This window comes from Antedon bifida, chromosome 5, assembly GCF_963402885.1.
Source record: "Antedon bifida chromosome 5, ecAntBifi1.1, whole genome shotgun sequence".
Taxonomy (NCBI): Eukaryota; Metazoa; Echinodermata; class Crinoidea; order Comatulida; family Antedonidae; genus Antedon; species Antedon bifida.
In genome coordinates, this window is record NC_136230.1 from 18,815,925 (window position 1) to 18,840,463 (window position 24,539).

At 34.2% G+C, this 24,539-nt stretch overlaps 1 protein-coding gene across 2 annotated transcripts in view; it reads right to left on the reverse strand.

Moving 5' to 3' along the window:
* Positions 1-24,539, reverse strand: part of LOC144842612 (dynein axonemal heavy chain 2-like) — a 182,439-nt gene that overhangs the window by 139,631 nt on the left and 18,269 nt on the right. For both annotated transcript variants that reach the window (XM_078699067.1, XM_078699066.1), the window contains exons 4-14: positions 22,450-22,801; positions 21,961-22,125; positions 18,624-18,862; positions 14,140-14,331; positions 13,767-13,904; positions 12,919-13,026; positions 12,502-12,707; positions 11,049-11,178; positions 9,013-9,195; positions 4,993-5,207; positions 4,461-4,607 (exon numbers count right to left, since the gene is read on the reverse strand). In XM_078699067.1, the coding sequence (XP_078555193.1) occupies positions 4,461-4,607; positions 4,993-5,207; positions 9,013-9,195; positions 11,049-11,178; positions 12,502-12,707; positions 12,919-13,026; positions 13,767-13,904; positions 14,140-14,331; positions 18,624-18,862; positions 21,961-22,125; positions 22,450-22,801 (2,075 nt within the window). The remainder of the gene's footprint in view (positions 1-4,460; positions 4,608-4,992; positions 5,208-9,012; positions 9,196-11,048; positions 11,179-12,501; positions 12,708-12,918; positions 13,027-13,766; positions 13,905-14,139; positions 14,332-18,623; positions 18,863-21,960; positions 22,126-22,449; positions 22,802-24,539) is intronic.

Consider the following 24,539-nt stretch of genomic DNA (forward strand, 5'->3'; position numbering starts at 1 on the left):
TTGTTTTTCAAAATGGCCGCCATAAAATACAGATTTGTACTCATCTCAACTTCTACATCGTGTATGAACGTGATTTTAGTGACAAAGTGTAGTTGTGAGTGTCAAGAAATCGAAAAACAGCATTTTCGTAATTCACTCAATGGCCGCCATTTTGTTTTTCAAAATGGCCACCATAAAAATACAGATTTTTGCTCTTATCTCAGCTTCCACATAATGTATGGAAGTGATTTTGGTGGCAATGTATATATTTTGAGGGTCAAGGATTTCAATTACAGCATTTTTTTTAAAGTTCACTTAATGGCCACCATTTTGTTTTTCAAAATGGCCGCCATAAAATACAGGTTTTGCTAATTTCGTAGCTCATATACATAATGAAGACATGATTTTGATAACTAAGTCTATGTTTTGATTGTTACAGAATAAAAAATCAGCATTCTAAAATACAGAGTCGGAAAGTGATCAGATTTCTTATTCCATTTAGGACCAAACTTCATAGTTGAAGGCTACTGCTCCACTGGCTTTAGATGTTGCTTTTTTTTGCATACAGTTTGTTAAATACAGTAATAGTTTTAAAATTCCCAATCAAACTGGCACAACATATAATAATAACAACATTTATGTAGGCTACAATCCCCTTTGTCTAGTCTCCGAGATCTATCGCTATCACAATCTTCATTATTACTATATGTCAACGTCGTCAGTTAATCACAAGATCGAGTTCCATACTGATTACGACCAAAGAGGTATACAATAAGATACCAGAGAGTGTACTGTAACTATCATTCGCGAGAAGAAACTAATAAACAAGATATTCTAAAGAAGTTACATAGACATGTAAAGATATTTTCCAAATATAAAGAGAAGCATGGCCATCTTGCAGTTAAAAGTACAACTTATGGATAAAGCAAGTAATATCTTATGAGTACAGGGTAATACATTGGGAGATCAACACTAGTCACCCTAAATGGTCTGCATTTATGTTTAAATCTAGCTGCTTATCTGCCATCCTAATAACCTTCGATCAACCAATGTGACGTAAAGTAATGCAAATAGTTAGAGAAAGAAAACTGCCATTTGTCGTCAAACTCGAAAGATTCTTAAGAGCTTTCTGGGAAAGTCAAAAAGATATCAAGAACATTTAAGCTGTGGCTGTATCATTAGATGGTATAACTTTTTAGACATGATTGTGCAATTGGGAGCTCCAGGTTCATATATAGCATCTACAGTATGCTTTCATATTTGCAGCAGCTGGTCATGGCCAAAATGCCAAAAGTGGAAGGCTAAATATCTGGAAATGCTGAAAGACAAATTTCAAGATACATAAGGTTTTCTCTATTGTGCTCATGTCTGAAAACTGATTCTTAACCATTATAACACGTTGCATGATATCCATTCTTTTGGAACATCTTTTGTATTGTATTGTATGTATATGGAAATTTGTCGTTCAGGCATATTGGCCATCATGGTCAATTGTCCTATACTGTGTCTATATCTGGATACAAAATGGTACATCCTCATCTCCTGTCATCATTATATGCATCCTCTAAGAGCTTTAGAATATACAGCTCTCTTTAAAGTGATGCACAACTTCAAAACCTCAACCCATCAGTATGTCCAATATAACCAAGAAAGCTCCTGAAAAGATAAACTCCTCCATGTCTGATTATTATGACTGGTAGATGAGCAGCTAGGTATACGTTTTCAGAGTGGCTGTACCATTGTATAAACTGTTGACATGTTAATTGGATAAAAAAGAATGATCGGCATAAACTATCGTCGATTTGTCCAGTTATCGCATTATAGCTACATGCATAAAGTTGGCCATGTTTCTCTTTAGGATTTGGAAAATATCTTAAAATGTCGTCTAACAAACTTTTTTAGAATATTTTATTTTTAGGTTCTTCACGCGAATGATATAGTTACAGTACATCGCTGATATCTTCTTGTGTACAGTATCTCCTGGGGTCATAATCATTGTGGTTCCCATATATTATCACCAACATATTGACTTATTCTCGTCATCACTTTCCAACTGTATTTCAAAAGCTGAATTTTGTTTTTATTCTGTAACCTTCAAAACATAGGCATAGCAAAATCATAATCATAGTAGCTCATAAATTAGCAAAAACCTGTAGCTTATGGTGGCCATTTTTACAATCAAAATGGTTGTCATTGAGTGAACTTCAAAAAGCTGTATTTAGATTTCTTGACCCTCTCAAAACATAAACATTGCCAACAAAATCATTTCCATGCACGATGTAGAAACTGAGGTACGAGGACAAATCTGTAAATTTCATTAGGTGAACTTTAAAATACTATATTTGAATTCCTTGACCTTTAAAACATATACTTTTCTACCAAAATTACGTTCATATGATATAGAAGCTGATATATGAGGAAAAATCTGTAAATTTTATAGCAGCCATTTTGATTTTCAAAATAGCGGCCATTGGGTGAAATTCAAATTAATGCTGTATTTGGATTCCTTGACCGCCAAAACCTCCATTTTCCCACCAAAATCATGTCTATACATGATGTAGAAGCTGAGATAAGCACAAATCTGTATTTTAAGGCGGCCATTTTGAAAAACAAGATGGCGGTCATTGAGTGAACTTCAAAATGCTGTATTTAGATTCATTGACCCTCAAAACATACACTTTGCCACCAAAATCATTTCCATGCATGATGTAGAAGAGGAGATATGAGCAAAAACCTGTATTTTATGGCGGCCATTTTGAAAATCCAAAATGGCGGCTTTCCCCAGGCCAAATGAGCTGGAACTTTTTTTTGGTGGATATATAGACCCCATATGACACAAATCAGTTGAGAAACACTTGTTTCTAATTTTTTCCCAGAGAAAGTGTAAAATGGGGATACTACGTCTGTATTTCAGTTAAATGATTTTTTTTTCGACAAATTTTTGGTGAAAGTTAATAACTATTATGATACTTCAAAATGACCCACCTTTTTTCGAAATCTGTTATTTTTTATTTTTTTGGAATTAGTCAAAGGGACAATACATCTTTAAGCTAATTTGTATATCATCGAGATAATTTTGATCTCCTTATATGTGACCATTTAAAAAAGAAAAATCTCTGTTGTAATAATTGTTTCACTCAAAATGCTAGATTGTCTAGTCTAATAAATAATTATAAGATATCGAATCCTGACAAGATGGTACTGTATCTACAGTATATATAAATTATGGTTAATTCTGACATAGGCGAGCACAATGGAAAGACTTTGGGAGAAATCTCTGCCTTGGATCTATCTCAGATGTACCGCGAAATGTAAATTTGATGTCATTAGTTTTCACTATTACGATATTGTTCCATATTTCTATCTTGAAAGATATTATAAAGAGTTTTAAAACAAAAGTTCTGATTACATCGGTAGATTTTCAACATTTTCAATTGTACCCGGTCAGAGTAATTTCCAGGTTCACGATGAGTTCACAGATTCATCTTGCCACAACTATCTGGTTTCAACGAAGTTGGCCGTTCAGTTATTTTGTTTATTTTCAGGATCGGACCTGCGCGTGTGAAGGTACAGTAGTTAAAAAATAAAAATTATACTGCAAATTAATAAAGATCAAATTAAATATACGCCATAAAGCATCGGAATATATTGTGGAGAATAGTATTATAAAATTACATAGGGAGATCTGATGATAAGACATTTTGTTTAAAATCGAGTAAAATCCTGATAGCTGAGTTTTATTGAGTAAGCTGGCAGGAATAACTGTAGGCTATCTGTGTCCCGTTAGGACCGGGATGTCTGCCCATGTTGCAAGCCGTCTAAAATGTCTTCCTTCTTGGGCCGAAACGGCCCACTCTGTCACGGAAGTTATTTTCAAAAGATGTTTAAATTAAATAAGGTATTAATTATTAGGATGGTATTTATACACACAATATTGTATTATATTTATAATAACACAATTATACTATTTGTAGTAGAATTCATCGCACTGTTAACTACAATTTACCAAGCATTTGTTATTCTTTTTTACCACTTTTCAATCTATTAGAGGATTTTATTTGATTATAAATGTTACCATATTATTAAAATTAAAAAATTGAACATATCCCTCGAATAAGCACCTCCCTCGAATAAGCACCTCCCTCAAATGAACTCCGCCTCCCCACCTCCGCCTTTAAGGGCCCTACCAAACAATAAACACTATACTTGCTATTAATCATCTAAGACACTGTGAAACAGAGTAGGTTTAGTTTTACGAATGTCAAGCATTTTCAATAATGGTAACCGACAGAAAACATACAAGGAGAATGTCATTCTAACACCTTTTTACCTGAGTCATTATCATTTCGAGAACCATCGTCTACACTTCCTAGTCGCTCGCTCCCCCTCTAGTGTATTTAATTGTTTTAGTGAATTTCATTACAGTTTTCCACAACAAATGATTGTTTACTTTCAAATAATCATTTTGTGTTTTTACTTACCGATTGTAGTCCCTGACAACAAGTAACACAAACTCACGAAGACTTCTGAGTTCTTCTCTCTTTAAATACACTTCAGAAACATAATGAGGAATCTCAAACATTAAACGTTCCCAATAATGAATCTCGTTAAACATCTTTAGCAGTGTTCTACAAAGTAATACATTTTACTCATGTTATATGTTAAAATAAGGTTATATAATAATGTTATAATAAAGTTATTTTGCTGTTTAAAAGAGCAGCGATACTTTCCCTTCAATTTTATTTTATTCAATTTTCAGGCACAAATAACAACATATAATACATGACAACGGTGCAGCACTCTGGGGATTGCCTTGAGTGCTATGCACTATCGAATTGGCTGTTCATACTGCACTTCAAACATATACATATTTATATTATATATAGATAAAATGGTTCATGTGTACACAAAATTAAAGCTGCCTGATGTAAGATTGGAGAGCTGTCACAAATGTCACCATTTAAATTTTATTCTGAAAAAAAAAATCAGTGAATTAGAACTATCAATATTTACCGGTCAAAGTTGATGTCCATCATACCATGGCGTTCCATACTACGACACATCAATGGTACTTCCAGCAGTTTCATGCAGTCTTTATCTACTGTTGCTGTCCACTCATTAAATGTTTTTCGAATAAACTCATCCAAGGCAATGCTTAGTTGTGTATACTGTATCTTGGTTTCAGCACCAGTACCAATGTGTGGTAGGAAATAAGCTTTATCAAGAACCTAACATAAAACAAATACATATGTCGTAATTGTTGTATTTAAGGGGTTCTAGGACACCTACCCCCTAGACAGTTACTCTCCGGATGTTTACCACCCGGACAACTACTCCCTTAGGACAACTACCCTCCGGACAACTACTCCACGGACAACTACTCCACGGACAACTACTCCACGGACAACTACTCCACGGACAACTACCCCCTTAAGACAACTACCCCCTTAAGACAACTACCCCCTTAGGATAACAACCCCCCGGATAACAACCCCCCGGACAACTACCCCCTTAGGATAACAACCCCCGGATAACAACCCCCCGGACAACTACCCCCCGGACAACTACCCCCCGGACAACTACCCCCCGGACAACTACCCCCCGGACAACTACCCCCCGGACAACTACCCCCCGGACAACTACCCCCCGGACAACTACCCCCCGGACAACTACCCCCCGGACAACTACCCCCCGGACAACTACCCCCCGGACAACTACCCCCCGGACAACTACCCCCCGGACAACTACCCCCCGGACAACTACCCCCCGGACAACTACCCCCCGGACAACTACTCCCCGGACAACTATCCCCCGGACAACTACCCCCTTAGGACAACTACCCCCCTTAGGATAACTACCCCCGGGTAACTACCCCCCCCCCCCCCCCGGGTCAACTACCCCCTTCCTTAGGACAACTACCCCCAGGACAACTACTCCCCCCCCCCCCCAATCCAAAAGTAGACAAATATATAGGACCGGTTTCTGTAAAAATGAAATCATCTGTTTTTAACGGGTGTTTCGAAACTAGAGACCCGAGACCAGAGACCTGACACGAGACCCAATACGAAAAGGGAGACCTATATTTGGGTCTCCCAACTATATTAGTTGTCCGCGGGGTAATTACCCTGGGGGGGGGGGGGTAATTGTCCGGGGGTAATTGTTCCTAGGGGGTAATTGTCCGGGGGGTAGTTGTCCAGAGGGTAGTTGTCCAGAGGGTAGTTGTCCTAAGGGGGTTGTTGTCCTAAGGGGGTAGTTGTCCGGGGGGTATTTGTCCTAAAGGGGTAGTTGTCCTAAGGGGGTAGTTGTCCAGGTGGTGGTTGTCCGGGGGGTAGTTTCCGGGGGGGTAAATGTCCAGGGGGTGAATATCCGGATACGATTTAAGGAGTACTATTCAATCGTAGTCATTTATTTGTATTTCCTGTACCATATTGTGCATTTTGTTAATACAGTACTATTATGTGGTATGTATGAATAGTCTTCTTTCTTTTATTTCTAAATTTCTAATTTTGTGTTTCAGATCGATATATTGTATAAAGCAAAATAAATATTCAAACAATTCATTATGGGTGGTATTTTTTTAAGAGGTGCAACTGGAGCTGCTTGTTTACCACCATCCCAAACCTGAATGGTTGGCAGTTTTTTGGTATGGTCAATGATTCATGGTAGCTGTTGACACCAACTTTGCCAGCAACGTAGATGCTTTCTTTCAATTTTCCTCATCCCAACCTTTCTTTAACCCACATAGCTCCTGCAAGATTATCTTGGCTGAAATGATAAATGAATGAGGATTGCTTTTCTTGTTGGCATCACATTGAAAATGATGAATTTAATTCTTGCACATTCCATTGACTTCCAAGAGCTCTTCTGCAGGCAAATTCTCTTTAAAGTCCAAGTCGACAACATCTATAGCAGTCACTACTTGGTATGGCTAACAAGACATCTTTACTACAGTTGACTTCAAAGGTGTGCAAACTTATGAAACAAAAAACAGCAACTGAGCTGAGTAAACGATAACCAGCTACAAAGGAACAAAAGGCCCACACACTGTGCATGCTGCCATGTAAATGATATGTAAATTAGATAAAGTTGGCACTTCCTGAATATAATTAAGTTATCTCTTTCTATGTAGGCCTAGAGATACATTGATGACTTCTGCATGAGCTAGTACGTCTATAATTTCTTTATACAAACCACGCTCTGCTTCGCTAAGCAGCGGGTATAGATCTACGTAAGCTTGGCACACAGTAATTTCTTGATCTATGACCTCCTGTATAGTGTCCTCACTAGGATTTGATTCCTCTTTAACTAAAGCGAAAACCCAGTGTAATTTCTTTCTTTCTTTATCAAATGCTTTCTTCTTTATTACCTCCGCCAAGGAGGTTATTTTTTCACCCCTGTATGTTTGTGTGTGTGTTTGTGTGTGTGTGTGTGTGTCTGCCACAGTTTTTATCTGATTCTCACCAAATTTGGCAACAATGATCTATGCCCCAAAAGCTCGGACGAGTTTGAATTTGAGGGGAAAAGGTCATAGGTCAAGGTCACAACTAACAAAAAACTATTTTACTGCCTAGACACCACAGTTTTTATCCGATTCTCATCAAACTTAGCCACAATGATCAATGACACATCATATAATTGTGGTTAAATTTTGAAGGGTCAGGGTCAAAGATCAAGGTCCACAAAAAACAAAACAAAAAGAAATAAAAAAATAATAAAAAAAAAAAAACCTCAGTGGGACTTAAACCAGCGATCTCAACTGTGAGAGGCTGGATACATAACCATTACACCACACTGTCATCCACAACTTTGTAGTGTGCAGTTAACATATTTACACTTAGAACTAATAAAAAAAAATGTAAAAAAAAATATTCAGGGGGCATTTTATGTAGGGGAATTTTACAGTAGGCGGACGTTTGTACTCTCGGAGTACCCTCTAGTTTTGTATATAATACTCCAAGCCTTTCTCTGTAAATTTTCTCTCTCTCTTTGCCATTGTTTCGTTGTTTACTATAGTTGACTTCAACTAGGTCACTGCTCATACCTCGTACGTATATTAATGGATGCAGTACAAGTAAATCCACAATATAGTTGTATTCACGTTTCACTTTAATACTCATACTATCATGCTATACTGCAGTTTACACTGTGCTGGTAAACAACGATACAATGCTAAAAAAAAACACAGCAACTGAGCTGAGTAAACGATAACCAGCTACCTTCTAAAACAAAGGAACAAAAGAAAATCAAACACTGTAACATTTACTGTAGCTATATCGAGCCCACCATGTCGACATAATAACATCAAGGATTAAGGTAACTACACTTTTCAAAACTTTGACTTACAGTCATCCATAGAAAAGTTCCTAAGTACAGTGGTCAGAACTTCTTTGTGATGAAATTCTTGTTGTCCTGGGGGCTGTTGCAAAGTTAGTACATGAAGGGGAGGATTTCGCACCAAACTGTCAGCCTATAAGTCACTGGTTCCTTTGTCAAGTTCTCATTCGGTCACCACCAGAAGCGGGCACCTGAACTTGATAGAACAAAGCAGTGATATCTCCTATACATGATATTGGATTGGTGCAAAATCTCATAAGAATGCCCACTAGATTGTTAAGAATATTTGGGCCTGTAATAAGCTAAATAAACTAGTATGTCAGAATCCTACAAAGTAGCCGACAAAGGCATGGTTAGTTAAGAAGTTCTACTAAGTTTAAACACAGCAGCAACTGTGTCATGCCTACAATGGTTATAGGCTGTATTGACTGCTAAGGTTACACTGTACTGCTTGCACAACAACAAGAAGCAATGCCAATAACTGAATGATTAACTACTGAAATACACCGGAGGATAAGTATACCCTATAGTAGCATAAAGCAATAATAGCAATAAGCACTCAAAATTATGCACATGTGTATTTAACTAATTTAAAAGCATTAATTATCATAAGAGTGCCTTAGCTAATGTACATAGATGATGCCCAGCTACAGCTAAAATATTTTCTAGGAAATGTAATCAAAATATCATTTAATTCACCTCCATTGACCGATCAATACGTCGACGCAAACACCTTGCCCAGTATGCCTGACCACCATATTTCGGCATGTTTGAGTTAAGCTGGGGATTCTTGCGAGTAAGTTCCTTCTTAACACTATTGAGTTCATCATTAAACATAGAATATACTTCAACGGTTTTTTTATCAATTGTACGTCGAATAGCCTGTTAAAAAAAATGTTAAAAAGTAACTTAAAAAAAACATAAGGACTGCAAAATAAAAAGTTAGAAACTGACAGTTTGGGGGGTCATTTCCTGATATCACGTTTGTGACGACCAGCACGTGTGACCGCTTGTGAATTACATACATATTCAAGCCAAACTTATACTGTATGTAATTTCAATAAAAAAAATTTCATAAATTGTTTTCTATAGTCCAAGTTGTGATATAATCAATAAAAAGTAGTAATTGCTCTAGTAGTTCTATCAACTTTTGTATGCACTTTGAGGTCCAGAGAATTTGACTTCAGAAATTGGTTTAGGATGGTCAAACAATCATTTTTGGTTTGGTTACACATTTTGAAAATGTGATGAAAGGTCATGGTGAAAGGTTATAAGACCAAACACCAATATGTCCTTAAATCTCGACAACCACTGGTCGCAGCAAGATAATTTTGGTCTCAAATCGATGAGAAGGTATACATTCAATCATATTCAGTCTAATGAGACATTTTAGTAAAAAATGATTGGAAATGCCATTTCTGACCTTTGACCCACAACCCAGGCCATGTATGCATCTACTGGTCGTAGACACTTGAATGGTCTTAAATTGTTCGCAATATACATTTTTGCATTGTGACAGAACAACATAACTGCACAGAGACGTATAGACGTAATGTTATGCAATATTAGGAAGTCAAACGTAATAGAGTTATATGCTGGACATATTGTATAATAGTCATGAAACTATGTTTTTAAGTTTCTACGACCAGTACTTACAGAGATATGAAGATGCCCTGGTATGTGGGTATGGCATTTCTGATCATTTTCTACTAAATTCCCTATTAGACTGAATATGAATGCCTCCCCAAGTTGCAAAAGGTCCATATTTTATTATAGTCTTTTGGTTTATGTAAAATATTTATATTCAAAGAAATCATAATCATTGATTTACCAACCAGTAGCACAATAAAAATAGTGAAAATATCAAGAACCGTCAATATACTAGAATGCCATTAAAGAATAACTTATTAGGTTATGTGCATTATCATATTGTCAGAATCTTTATTTATTTAATCTCACTCCCTATTTTCATACATGAGGAACCTGACTATAATTAGTAAACAGGGTTTATTAGGTGTTAAAAATCAGTACCAAAAGTATGTACTGTACCAACTTACACAATTTTTCCCTATATATAACATCTTTATTGCAACATTTGACAGTATGCATAATCAACCTAAGCATACAATTTGTTTTGGATTTGGATGATGACTTTCAGATCTAGTCAAATGCAGCAGCATACATTTGTCAGTAGCATTTTATTGGTAATACACCAAATAGCTTGAATTGAAGGTCTTTGTAAAATATTTTTATCATTATTATCATTTTGGGTGTTTCTGATGACCCTATATTAATCTTAGAATCAACACAGGAAGGGAGGTCAGACACAGAAAAGTTAAAAGGAATAGGTACAATTATGGAACCCAGTGAGACCCAAGATTTAAAAGACACCTTAAATTTAACTCGTTGTGACCTACATGATATACATGACTTAAACAAATCTAGCAGTGATTCACACTCACAGATACCAGCATTATGCTTTACACCAAACAAGAAATATTGCATCTATGTGAGAAAGGGAATGCTCATCAAGAATTTTGATCATTCAGTTATAGCATCTGTGAGCAAAGCAAAGTGGTACAGGACCTTCCATTTAAAAATCTGTGCTGGTTATCTGGAAGGAGTTTATTATCTTTAAAGAATATAATTAAATAATGAGCAACAATAATACCAACAGTGGAGTGGAGGTCTATAATTATATCTACATTGCTAGTGATAAAATTTAGTGTAACTACCTCTCTGGCAGACAGATGCTGAAAAGCATCTAGAAGCTCAACACCCTGTGCAACCATAGAAATTGTTTCAAATGCAGTGGTGATCACATTTTGAACCATGACTTCTAGATCTTTGATTCCAGCCCGAAATCTGACAAATAAATCAAAGTTATTGTGAAATATAAATATGAATACAGTAGAACCCCTCCTTTGGGACATTCCTATTAAGGGAACACTTTCTCATGAAATGAAGGTGAAATATATGTTTTAACACTACGGCCAACCCATTCTCAGGGGACAGGGATATTCATCAACCCCTATTAAGAGGACAATATTTTTTCATAAAAACAAAAAATAAGACAAAATAATTATATTCATTTATATCGTTTTAAATAAAAAAATTGGATAGTGACTCTTTACTTACACTTGTTTTTTTTAACTTGGTAACAATTCATGAATTGTGCATAAATATTTTTTTCACAAACTATGATGATGTAATTTTTTTTAAATTTTGATTGGTCGGTTTTAACGATCGTATCATTGAAGTTGAACTTGGTTTCACTTCAAAATTTGCAGATTTTAACGATTTTTAGCAGTGATTTTTACCACTTTTCCTGTAAAAAACTGTTGAATACGGTAAATTTATGCAATTCGCCGCAACTCAAGGTTGATTGGAAAACAGGCTTTAATTTTGATTAGAAAAGGGAATATACTACTAATTATTAAAACAATATTGCCTTCAGCTAGGCCCTTCATGTTACTAGCAAGGGGCAATTTGCTCAGTGTTTTTACTTAAATGGATTGATTTCGACCACAAGTAACTGTGCAAGTGCAAAATCTCTGAGCTGCGGTTATTTGCATAACAAAGGCACAAAGATATGCAAGACACAAAACCATGGTCACTTCCAATCTCTTCGTTTAGGCTCTGTAATTGGCTGTGTAATAGATGACCTAAAAACCAAAAGCCAATCAACAAACACTACAATATCTAAAATATAGGGAAATTCATGAAAAAAATCTAAAACTCCACATGACATACATGATCCAAAAAAGTTATTTAATAGTCTATAGGTTAAAGTAATTTTAAGCTTTAGGAATTATCTGATAACAGTATAATAATTCAAATTAAAAAAATTACATATCTTAATAATTCTCAAATAATTTTATTCTGTGGTCTGATTTTAATAAAATAAAAATCACTTGTCAATTCAAAAAGAAATTATTTCTCCATGATTAAACCACGACACATTTGTCAATAGAGTAATCAGAATGCACATACAATTTATAAATTATCAGTTGATTTGCAACTTCCCATAGAGGGTTGTGGCAAGAGACAATGTGTTCAAAAAGGCAGACAGCAGTTATTTAGCACAGACTAGCAGATCAAATTATTCTTTTATCTTACTGCCAAATTTTTTCTTATTTGTCAATGATATGACTAAACACTTTGCTTTATCAAGCAAATGAATCTCACCTATTATAATCATCATGCCATGTAGTAGCTTTTACATCAAGAATTGTGTGTTTGACATTTCGAAGAATCTGCAAATTTTTTTCAAAAGTACCTTCAATCTCCAAAAGACTACGAGTAATCTCTGGCCCACGCTGACCAGAAAAATATGGCATTAGGGTTTTATTACCATCTTCACGTCGTGCAAAATGTCTCTGACACTCGCATACCTAAGAAAACAGACACATTTTTAGTCAACAAGCCTAAAAGTAAAACCTTATACTGTTTTCTTTCCGAAAATAAGCTAATCTCGAAAATAAGTGCTTTGATTGCATCTTCTATCTTCTTGGCAGTGAAAAGCAAGCACGGTTTTATGGTACAGTATTTTGTTTTAGAAAACATGAAATTTAACAAAAATATGAAATCATCTATGTAACTTGCCTCTAAAAGATCACGGCATCTCTGAATAAATGCCTCTACCTGAGCAAAGATGCTGGTTTGGTCTAGAACCCAACCTTCCTCACTAAGACGATGATGCATGGCACGAATCTAAAAACCATAAAATGAATTGTTTACCTACAGTGCAGTATATCAGTTTATTTCTTACATCCTCTATCCTTTTTTATTTTTCTTCACATAGGGAAACATACAACACAAACATCATTACATTTCAGTTTTCTTGATCTTTTAAAATTTTATTTAATATGCAAATGAGATGTTATCAAGTTTTCATACATTTCAAGAAAAATGTTAAAAATGCCTTGCATTCTGAAGAGCTAAATAAATTTTAAAATGAAGCATATTTTAAAACGTTTTTACAATTGTTTTATCTTATCAGACTAGCACAGAGGGTGCAGACTGTAACTTTCATTATGCTTGTATAACTTATAGGATAATAATTTTAAAATTGTGGACATTGTCATGCAAACAAACATACAAAGCAAGTAATAATATTCAAGAATTTTGCAAAGTACAAACTACAGCGAATAAGAAACTACCTTAAAAATGTCAAATTATTTTGGCATGAATGGATGAATCTTGACCTTCCATCCTTCTGTAGGTTTGTGACTGAATTCTTCTGTATTTACATCCTTTACAGGCATATAAGTACAGTAATTAGCTTCAAAAACATTATAATAACACTTGACCTACATCTTATTCTCAAAGTATGTTGGTCTGAATAAATTACCCTTGACCTTTGAAATTTCCCCTACCTGTGATTTATTTTCTTTATTTTCAATAATTTAGGTACATGAATGGATGACAATACAAATGTGTGTAAACCTTACCCATCTGTAAGTCTCTTTCCAGCTGTTACAACAATTAATACATTCATTCAGGCTCTTGGTTGATGTAAGTACATTGCCATCAAATAGCTTATCTAGGTTAATTTCCTTGCAGCATCTATGGATAATCTCATTGCTAAGCTGTAAATTAAAAATATATAAATTAATTTCAAAAAGTATAAGAGTCATTTTATAAATATATTAAAGTAAAAATGTTTTCATTCAAAGTGAATAATTAATAATATTTTTTAAATTCATCTGTAATTAAGAAAAATCATCATATAAAAAATCACATTTTAACAAAAACCATACACAAAATTAGTTTGATTTTACAGACATTTTAATTGAAATAGCTAAAAAAAAACAAACAACTAACTTTTCGAAAAAGTCCTGTCAATCTCTCCCTGCTTTTATAGTGATCAGAGTTAAGCCAAATCATGCGCACTTTATTGATGAGCTTAGGAAGCAGAGGGGGTATATCAGCAGGTCTAGATTTGGAAAGTTCTTCACAATCAGCTGATAGAGTAGACAGGAACTTTAGGTTGCTTTGAGCCTTAGCTGATCCATCCTAAGGCATAAAATAAACCAGTAATATTTTTTATCGTTTTTATTTGAGGAATACACTTTTTAAAAATTACTATGAAGTGAATAGATTTCTCTAAAAACAAAATAGAACTAGATTTAATTTGTAACTATGACGAAATATAGGTTATATGCATTGATTTAATAAAGATAATTTAATTTTAAAAGATTTATTGATTGATTTTGTCAGAATCTTTAATTATTTATTTTATATGAAAGATAGGATCTTGGAAATGCAAATACAATAGCCGGTATCACTGCACATCGAGCCGTATACACTTGAATAAAACAATTCGATCAAAGATCCCTCCGCGTATATGTCATAAACCACCCTTGTTACATAATAATAAAGACATTATTTTTTCGCTAGATTTCATTATAAATCATGCATATAATTTATACACTAAGAAATAAAATTGAACAAACAATACAGATATAGAAACAAAAATCTTGTTTCGTTTCCCAAAGTGAGACTCGATCTCGATACATTGAATATTATAGACGCAATCACAGACCACCGAGCCATATACACACCTGAATAAAAGAATATTCCTGTGTATTTGTTATGCAGTAACCACTTTGGCGCAGATAGATAATTATATACCGCAATGAATCATAATTTTTTACTACGACGATATCTTTAAACATTTTTTTAATGATGCAAATTATATATTTTCAACTTTAATATATAAACATTTTAAGAAGAAGGTTAATCAGTCGGCCACAGTATGCATGACATGTTGCTTATATCAAATATAGGTCTGCAGATAGAAGAAATTGTGACTTCTACCTTTACAAAAAAATTAGTTATGCAACATTATAAAGAAGAATACAAGGAGAACCTGAATAAGAAATTTGTTTGGAAAACTACAAGGTATTTTTTTGTGATTTTTGGTGTATCATGATATATCTTTCTAGGCTGAAACCAAGCCATCGAAAGCTTTCAACAAGCATTATCAAGGGGAAAAAAACTGTTTATAGACCTTTGTATAAAACTGGTAACTAGGGCTAATAATACTAAACAGGAAGTTTCGGGTGTCACGAAACCTAAGATCATGAAAGCTAAGACCCCCCAAGACCTAAGATTACGAAAGTTCACTTTCACACATGCCTTGTATTTTAACTCTAAATTTGTTAACCAACTTTAACCTGAATACCAGACCTTAGAATTAGGCCAAAAAAAAAAAATTATTGTGTTGGCCACGCCCGACCGACCCTAAACTGCCGAAAATGAAGGTCGGCTTTTTTTTTTTTTTTTTTAGCCAAACGGCAATTTTGAAACCAAATGGTGAAAAAATATTGTCTTATTTGCCAAATTGGCGAACATATTTCACCTCCGCCGGACGTGTAAAAAAGAAGCGTGCAACCAACCGTGAATCAATCACGTGATAACCGGAATACGCGATTATTAGTTTTTGGGGGATCCAAGTTTAAATTAAAATAAACACTTTGATTACACAGTGGTTGAGACAGGTTTTTAATAGTTATCACATTTTTAAACACCCTCATAATTAATGGACTCTACCAATGTTGATCTGCAGCAAAAGAACAACAGATCGTTGGTTGTTGATGCGGTGTTTTTTGGTTTTACTGTACAGTACTACGATCCGATTACGGACTTGTTAAATGATTTAAAAGGCATGGGTTTGCCAAGCAAGTAGGCCTATATACGTTTAATAAAAATGTACCTAAGATTGTCGTAAGCTCTTTTGTTCAAACTTGTTATTTATATAGCGATAATCCATCCGTTCCGGCATGCACGCTAGGCTTCTAGCCGGACCTCTAGCCTCGATCGATCGATGCCGCTGGTGGGGAATTTCCCCGCAATAAGAAATCAGCGAAATATGGCTCATAAAACGGCCTACATTTTAATGTTATATATTTAATGCCAGTGTAATTACGTATGGATAAAACAATATAAAACTCAATATTTTTCATCTAGAATAATATGTTAACTTGCGTAATGTAGCATTAACACGGAAATAGTTTATTTCGATCTTGATTGTTTTTGTTGTTGGCTTTAAAAATGGTAGCTAGGGCTAGCAGCCTAGGCATTTTTACCTCAAAAAGCTAGGCCTACGTTTATTTAATAAACCTTTTTTAAACTTTTGTTGAAACAATTATAGCTAGCGTGAGCCTAGGGTGCGATGAAAAGTGTTTAAAAGTCTTTTTGTATCAATTGTGTAAATTGTTTATTATTTTGCCGGCAACACATTTTTGGTCTGAAAAAAAAAAAAAAAAAAAAAACTTTTCCTACCGACCTACCCATTTTTAGGATTTACCCAAAACGTGGCCAACACAATATTTTTTTTTTTCTGGCCTTAGATGAAGAAGAGTCAATAAATAACAATAAATTTTTAAATAAATTGATGATTTTACAGACGTTTTTCTCATATTCTATGTTCAATATTTTGTTTCTATGGAACGCCAAAAGAGCAACATTAATAGAGGGCTAAAAACTAGGTGGAATTCATCTATTTAACTAAGTTTTTGGTGAAAATCATGTTCAATTCAATATATTTTGTCACTGTCAATACAAATAAAATGTTACTGTTGATACTTTACACAGTCTCTTTAACTTTAAGAATAAAATCGACAAATTCATCATATCCCCTTAGGTCACCCTTATGACTAGTGATGCTGATTTTAAGATTGATTAATATTCTTTGAAAATAGAAAAGTATCAGCATTAACATATTACACCATTTTTACGATTACACGATCGTTAATGGTTTCTTGGTTCTTTCGACGTTGCTGGGACGTGAAGTTTTGCAAAGCCAAGGCCAGTCACGCGCAGCGGGGCCTGTGTGTGAAAATTGAAAAAGTTACAAGTTTTGATGCTTCAACCCACCCGGCCTAAGACATGCTTTCGCTGATATCTTAATCTAGTCTTGACACTAAAGACAAACATTAAATTAAATTATTTTTATATTAAAATTTAGTTTTACTTACACTTATTTTGAAATATCAGACTTTAAAAGAGTACAAAAAACATCGTCGCGTTGTAAAAAATCAAGAATTGTCAGCGCGTACGTATCATAACGTTGAAGCCCCTGTGTACGGTAGAATCTTGCTTATTTCCATATGCATGCGCTGCATACAGCAGAGGCTAGTAGTCTGTATGAGGAGGAGAGGAGGAGAACACTAACCATGTGCTCTTTTACGAGGTATATTCAGAGCGTCATTTCGACGATCGAGCATTCTCTACTTCTACGGAGCGCCATTTATGCCTTTATTTACTTCCGAAATAGAAATAGTACTACGGTAACTGGTCCATTGGACCAAATTTAGCACTGGTGGAGCACAGTGACATAAAATAGAAATAAGTCACTAATTTTAATATCTTTTCGTATGTTAATACACTGTGCTCAAGTGGACACAATTTGGCGCCAGTGAGGAGCACAGTGATATAAAATAGAAATAAGTCACTGAATTTTAATATCTTTTTGTATGTTAATACACTGTGCTCAAGTGGACCCAATTTGGAGCCAGTGGAGCACAGTGATATAAAATAGAAACAAGTCACTGAATTCTAATATCTTTTCGTATGTTATTACATTGTGCTCAAGTGGACCCAATTTGGAGCCAGTGGAGCACAGTGATATAAAATAGAAACAAGTCACTGAATTTTAATATCTTTTCGCATGTTATTACATTGTGCTCAAGTGAACCCAATTTGGAGCCAGTGGAGCACAGTGATATAAAATAGAAACAAGTGACTGAATTGTAATATCTTTTCGTATGCTAATACACTGTGCTCAAGTGGACCCAATTTGGAGCCAGGGGAGCACAGTGATATAAAATAGAAATAAGTCACTGAATTTTAATATCTTTTCGTATGTTAATACACTGTGCTAACGTGGACCCAAATAATAAATTAATGCTCACAATTCAAATATGTTAGAAAACGATGTTAATGATTGGAATAAGTTAAAAGGTTGTAAAACAGAAATCTGGAAAAAAGAGTGTGCAACAACGCTTAACGTTAAGCAGCATTTTCTATTTCAATTGAAAAATTTATAAAATAGCTGGTATGATTTGACCATCAAGGTAATATAGACTGGCTAGAGGGTGAACTCCAATGTTATCAAAGTTAGAAAAATGATTATTCATGGGGAGGGAACCAAGAAGATGAAGGCTACAATCAACCATTCGTAGTCTAGAACAACTACGCCTGTATTAAGTGTATCAGCGTGAGATCACTTTTTAGTCTGCCTTCTAGCCAATCTATATAAACTGTTTGGGCTTGACACACAAAACAAAACAATGAAAAAACACCTGAATAAGTTTAGAAAGTTTCCTAAATGGTGTTACATATGAAGACTTGGAAAACTCAAGTATTGTCTGGATATGAATGACTCCATGTTTCTGCAACTGTTCACTAATACCGGATAGATCAATACAACGATTATGCCAGAACTCTATTTCTTCCAATGGACCAGCATTCTCAGAGGTTTCAATGGCATCTTGTGAAGCTAGAACCTCTTTGATTTGCCTTGTCCAATGTACCATTGCAGCTGCAGAAAAAAAAATGTATTACTGTACTGTATATCATTTATGAATATGAAATTGTTCTTTGTACTGTAATCAAGCTTAATGGCTTATGGCAATTCATGAATTTCATTTCTTTAGAACAAAGAAAGTTAGCAGAAACTGAGAACTGTACAGAATTATACAAAAAGTTGTAAAAGGAATAAGATAAGCATCAGTTTGGCCTATACTAATAAGCATCTACCTTTAAACACTACTAAAATACTATCAAATGCACTTAAGTAATAAAGTTTCAAAAAAAGAGTTTGCAAAAGGAATAAGACCTACTAACAAGTATCTACTTTTCAACACTACTAAAATGCTATCAAATGCACTTATAATGTCCTTTTTTGACTATTGTAGTTGCATTTGATCAAGTACTACTAACAATTATTTGGCCTACAAGCACCTACTTTTCGCCACACTGCTCACAAATTCCACGCGCTGTGCAAATGGGACAAGTCACACAGTATTAGCATTACCGCTTATGGAGTAAGAACAGTTTTCTATTTGGGCTCATGCCTATTACTTGCTCCTGGCAAGATGAAATGTAAAACGTATTTTAAGAACTTTTGCCGAATAAATATTATTATAATATTATATTATTATTATTACCATTACCGCTCGTCTGTGTAAATTGTCCATAATGAATGCCTTAGAATGGAAGAGGTTAAATGAACATTGGAGAGAAAGCCTTCTTAAAAAAAATGCTCCTCCTTATCTATGTAACAGATTTATTTTTAACCATAATAACCATACCCAATGTACCAGAAGCAAATCAAATAATTCATTAATAGAACAGAAATGGAATTGTGTATAAGGCAAGAGAACAATTTTATTCCATGCCACTGAAGCATGGAATGAACTTCCAAATGAAATCAAAACTAACCTAAATGAACTCTGTATTATATAACAACATTTAAGAACTTATTAAGCAACATTTAATTTGAACTAAATTTATCTTCTCCATTGTCCACTTACTTTTTACCAATATGTTAAGGGGTGTCATTTTTAGTTTATTTTTAAAATATGGTGCCATACCAAAATAATTTTCTGTCAGACGACTAATTTTCAGCAACATTAACTCTAAATGTGTGGGTATGCAGACTATAATGGAACATAGGAATTGACTTTCTCCCCAGGTGCCCATAAATTCAAATGTTCTGTTATGCCAAATTAAGGGAAAGTTAGGGTAAAGGGATCATCTCAAAAGAGTAGATTAAGAGCACATGTTTTGATTGCGCATTGAGCGAGTGTTGTTCACTCGTTCAGATTTTACAGCAGTCACGTAAGCATGAAAATACAAGACAGTTCTGGCCAATTTCCATTATGTACAAGAACAATTAATTCCACAGTGTAATGGCAAAGGTCATTCATTGATTAAATTTTTATTTATTTCAATTTGTTGAAGTTCTTTGGATGTTTTTAATGTAATCGAATAGATCGTTTAATGTTAGGTTGGCACAAGTACAGTACTTAGGCCTAGTCAGACTCACTAGCTAGCTTAGTGAGTAGTAGTAGCAGGCTAGCTGTATTATAAAATGAAAGCAAATGTTTACAAAATAATTAAATTCTTTGTTATAAATTTCTACAAAACACATTTGCATTGAATCCTTGCTTTACAAATTCTTCTTTTATTATAGACCATTTATCATAGTAGTTAAATTGATACCCTGACCCATTGTTTGGGTCGCGAAAAATAATTGATGGGTTGCGAAATCGTCTCCGATGCTGAAACTTTTTATCAATTATACACTGATCTATATGTGAAATTTACTCCGTTTTGTAGAATCTACAAGTTTTTTCTGTGTTGATGTAAGTAGTACACACAATTGGGAACTGAAGATGGGGGCGCGCGCCGATGGGGCACATTGACGCTTTTGGCACATAGTTCATTGTAGTAACAAGTGGGGAATCTCCTTTTAGCACCTGGATTTAATCACCTACCTGTTGGTTCCGGTTCTACGATAGAATCTTTGATGCTGCCACAGGCTTTTAATTTGATTTATAACATATGGGTTCAAGGATGTAGCCATAAATATTTCATTACTGAGTGGATAACATTACTGAGTGGATAAAGAATATCTCTTTGCACCGATCCTCTACCCTATCCCTCAACCCTAATGTTACATACAAAACACAAATTGGGAGTTTCTCTTTCGGAAGTAAATTCCAGGGTGCTAATTGTAGTTGACTACATAAATCACTGTCTATTTAGTTATCTGCACCTTGGCGGAAAACTCCTTGTGAGATCATCATCAACTTTTTTTTCAGTATTATTCTTCTTTCTTTCCACCCTATATTTGTGTCGTGTTTCTCTAAAACGTGTAAACATAACATTTCGTAACTTTGTCAACATATCGACATTTACGTGAAGTTGTGCACCTCCTATTTTTGAAAACGTCAAAGTTGCCCAACGTGACTTGTGCGCGATTTTATGAATTTAAATGATTGATCATAGATTAAAAACCAAAAGTCATTTTTTATTGACACTTCGTGAAAATTTAATTCATATCAAAAGTCAACTCTCTGTTGATTAAAAATGGCATGTTACACACAAAGTTACGCGCGCACGCGCATTTAAAACTTTAAAATGCGCAAAATTTATTTCTAATCAATTTCCGATACGTTTCAGGACATTTTAAAATTTTCAGTTTTTTTGCCGCTGCGCGTTGTTGTGCGGATAACTAACTCTACCTAGATGGTATACAAGCGAAGCGAGGGTTCCATCTAGTAATTATAATTTAATAATATATTCTCATGTATTTTAGGTTTTTTTCAATAATGTACATTTTTTCGTTAATAAAACCTATGTTTCATTCCACTTTCTTAGTTTGTGAAGAATTCCATATCAAGGTCTCTCGCCACCTGCAGTTTAGAACGTAGTAAATATTTTGACAATTAATTTTCAGCAAATTATTCGTTTAAGGTAGCCTAACCATCTCTATAAACCTTATGTTACGTTTTCATTTCTAGGCCTACACAATGCCACGTTTTGAACGCAAGTACTGTACTTGGTCAAAGATCAATAAATTCCTCTGACTGGGTATGTTCCAATGAACATAGTATCTCTACTTCTACCTACTTTCAAGTCTCTGAACAAGTTCTTTATCTTTGGCAGCTTTAATAGGTTCCATTTTAAGACCTTCATTCGGTATGTATAGTACAGTGTGGTTCTGCATTTTGTAGTGTGTATCTGTCACAGTTGCCATGAAACGATGAAGTTGTGCTGAGAAATCATTTCTTATACCTAGTCATAAAGTGTTAAGGTTTTTTATAAAAGTATAAATGCACTCCATAAAAACTTGATGGGGATTTTTTTGGCATTATTCAGTACCAGCTACACACACTCCCTGCATGAAGATATAATGTCACATAGGACAGGAATATTCTTTCCTGATGGAATTTAGCAGCTTGTTTAGATATGACTAGTGGATCTAAATGTCAAGAAACAAAAACCTTTAGTTTCAGTTATTTACAATTTCATTTTACTTCAGGAATTGGAAAACATTGCATTATACATTGTTTATATTTTATTAACTAAGTATATAACAAAAGAAATGTTAAAGGATACTGTCAGGCCAAGACTTGTTTTCCATGAAAAGCGGTACATAAATACTCTGCATCAAACTTAGTAAACTTTTGATGTGACCTGGTTTCATTGTCCCATACTGCACTAACTTTGTAATGTTTGTAGAATTAATTTCAACACCAGAATCTAACTTGATAAAGTATGCCATATCCTTGGTCATATTAGGTGGCACATTATTATTTAAGCACAATCCCATTTGAGCATCAACATATACGACTAATAGACGAGCAGCAGATGACACATTGAAAAATGTGTCTACTGTTTCATAGTGCTGTTCTGTCCAAAGGTCTGATTTCAATTCTTGTAATGTTGCTCTTGCTTTAACATATGCTCTCTATAAAAAAAAAAATAAATAAAATTATCACATATTTTAAAGAAACCAATGAGTATGATTATTGAAATATTTTAAAAAAACCACTAAAATAATTTTCTAAACTTCCAAACATTTTTGGACAAACTTTTCCATTAGAACGAAAATTAATATGCATTGCGTCGATGTAATGAAAATTGCGTCGATGAAAATTTGTAATTTTAAAAACATAATTTGATTTAAAGTACAGGTTTTTTTGATACAACTAATAAAAAAAAAATTCTGTTAGTACTATTTGCAGCATTTTTTTTAGTACCAGCATGTGTATAATTATTTATTTTATTCTGTAAAACGTACATCTCAGTAAAGTGGTATGGCCCTGCACTAATAATATTAAATAGGGCAACAACAAAAATTCTATTAAAAGAAAATTATACTAAATAAAAAATAAATAAAATATTAATAATAATTGTAAAAACAATAAATAAAATATTTTTAAAAAAAGAGATGAAAATAAAAGATCCTCAGTAGGAGTTGAACTAGGGACCTCAACTGTATAAGGCTGGATATAATAATCATTACCCCAAACTCACATTCACAAAGTTGTAGTGAAAGTAGCCTCATCAGACACAGCAAAGACACAAAAATAAAAAAAATATATATAATTTTGGGAGAAATCTTATGTAGCGGAATTTTACAGTAGGAGGAGGTATGCACTCTCGGGGTGCCCTTCTAGTTCTAAATTCAAAACGTCACTTCTAGTTATAAGTATTAAGTGGAAAATAATTTCCTTCTTTGTACCTTTGATCAGAGAATTATCAACAGTTCTTTAATAATGTATTTCATAAATCATGGTTCAACTCAGTGAGTAAAACACCGTGGCCATTGACATTAATGCTCATTACAGTTAAGTTCAAATCCGCGAAATGTAAATAAAAAGAATCACCATTTAACCCTTTCACTACGTATACCCGGTACTACCCGGTATAAACAAACGTCGTTGAAATACGTATAAAAGGTAATACCGGGTATGGGCAAAACAATGATTTAATTGTATTTGCCTATAATATATAGCACCCTCTACATTTTTTCGATGAACTTGAATATTTTTTCAAGTCATTAAAAATTTTTTCCAGGAAAAAAAAACGGCCCGCTATAGTTGTATTATTGTCTTGAAAATCATGCGCCCTCTATAATTATATTATATATAGTATAGTATATAATAGTATTTCTATCTTGGAAATTTGTTTTGAGTAGCATCATGGCGGTCATTTTGAAAGTAACAAAATTTACCCGCCCCAATAGGGCAACATCGTGTTTATCACAACACGCAACAACAAAATTCTGAAACAATAGTTAGTTTTTGTACTATAGTGAATTTTTGGAAAATGTCATTATTTTCACGATTTTGCCCCAAAACTTTGATTTGTGCATAATTTTTATTACTAAACAATTAATTATGTTTATGTCATGTTTCCAATTTGTGTCCACTTTTTTATTTTATCTTATCTATAGGTATCAAATAATTCACCATGAAAAACACCCAAAATAATATAGTTTTGACTTTCGTTCATGTTCATGTCTAATTTCGACTACCACCACCATGTGAACTTTTTTGTGTTGATTTCAAGTCCGTAAGCAGCTGTAGTTATTATTCCAATACATCTTAATTCTATAAATTACCAATTCATATTTTATCATTGAAATGTTTTAAAATGCCGACTGAGTTCAACGTGCATGTCCCTCTCATGTACATGCACGC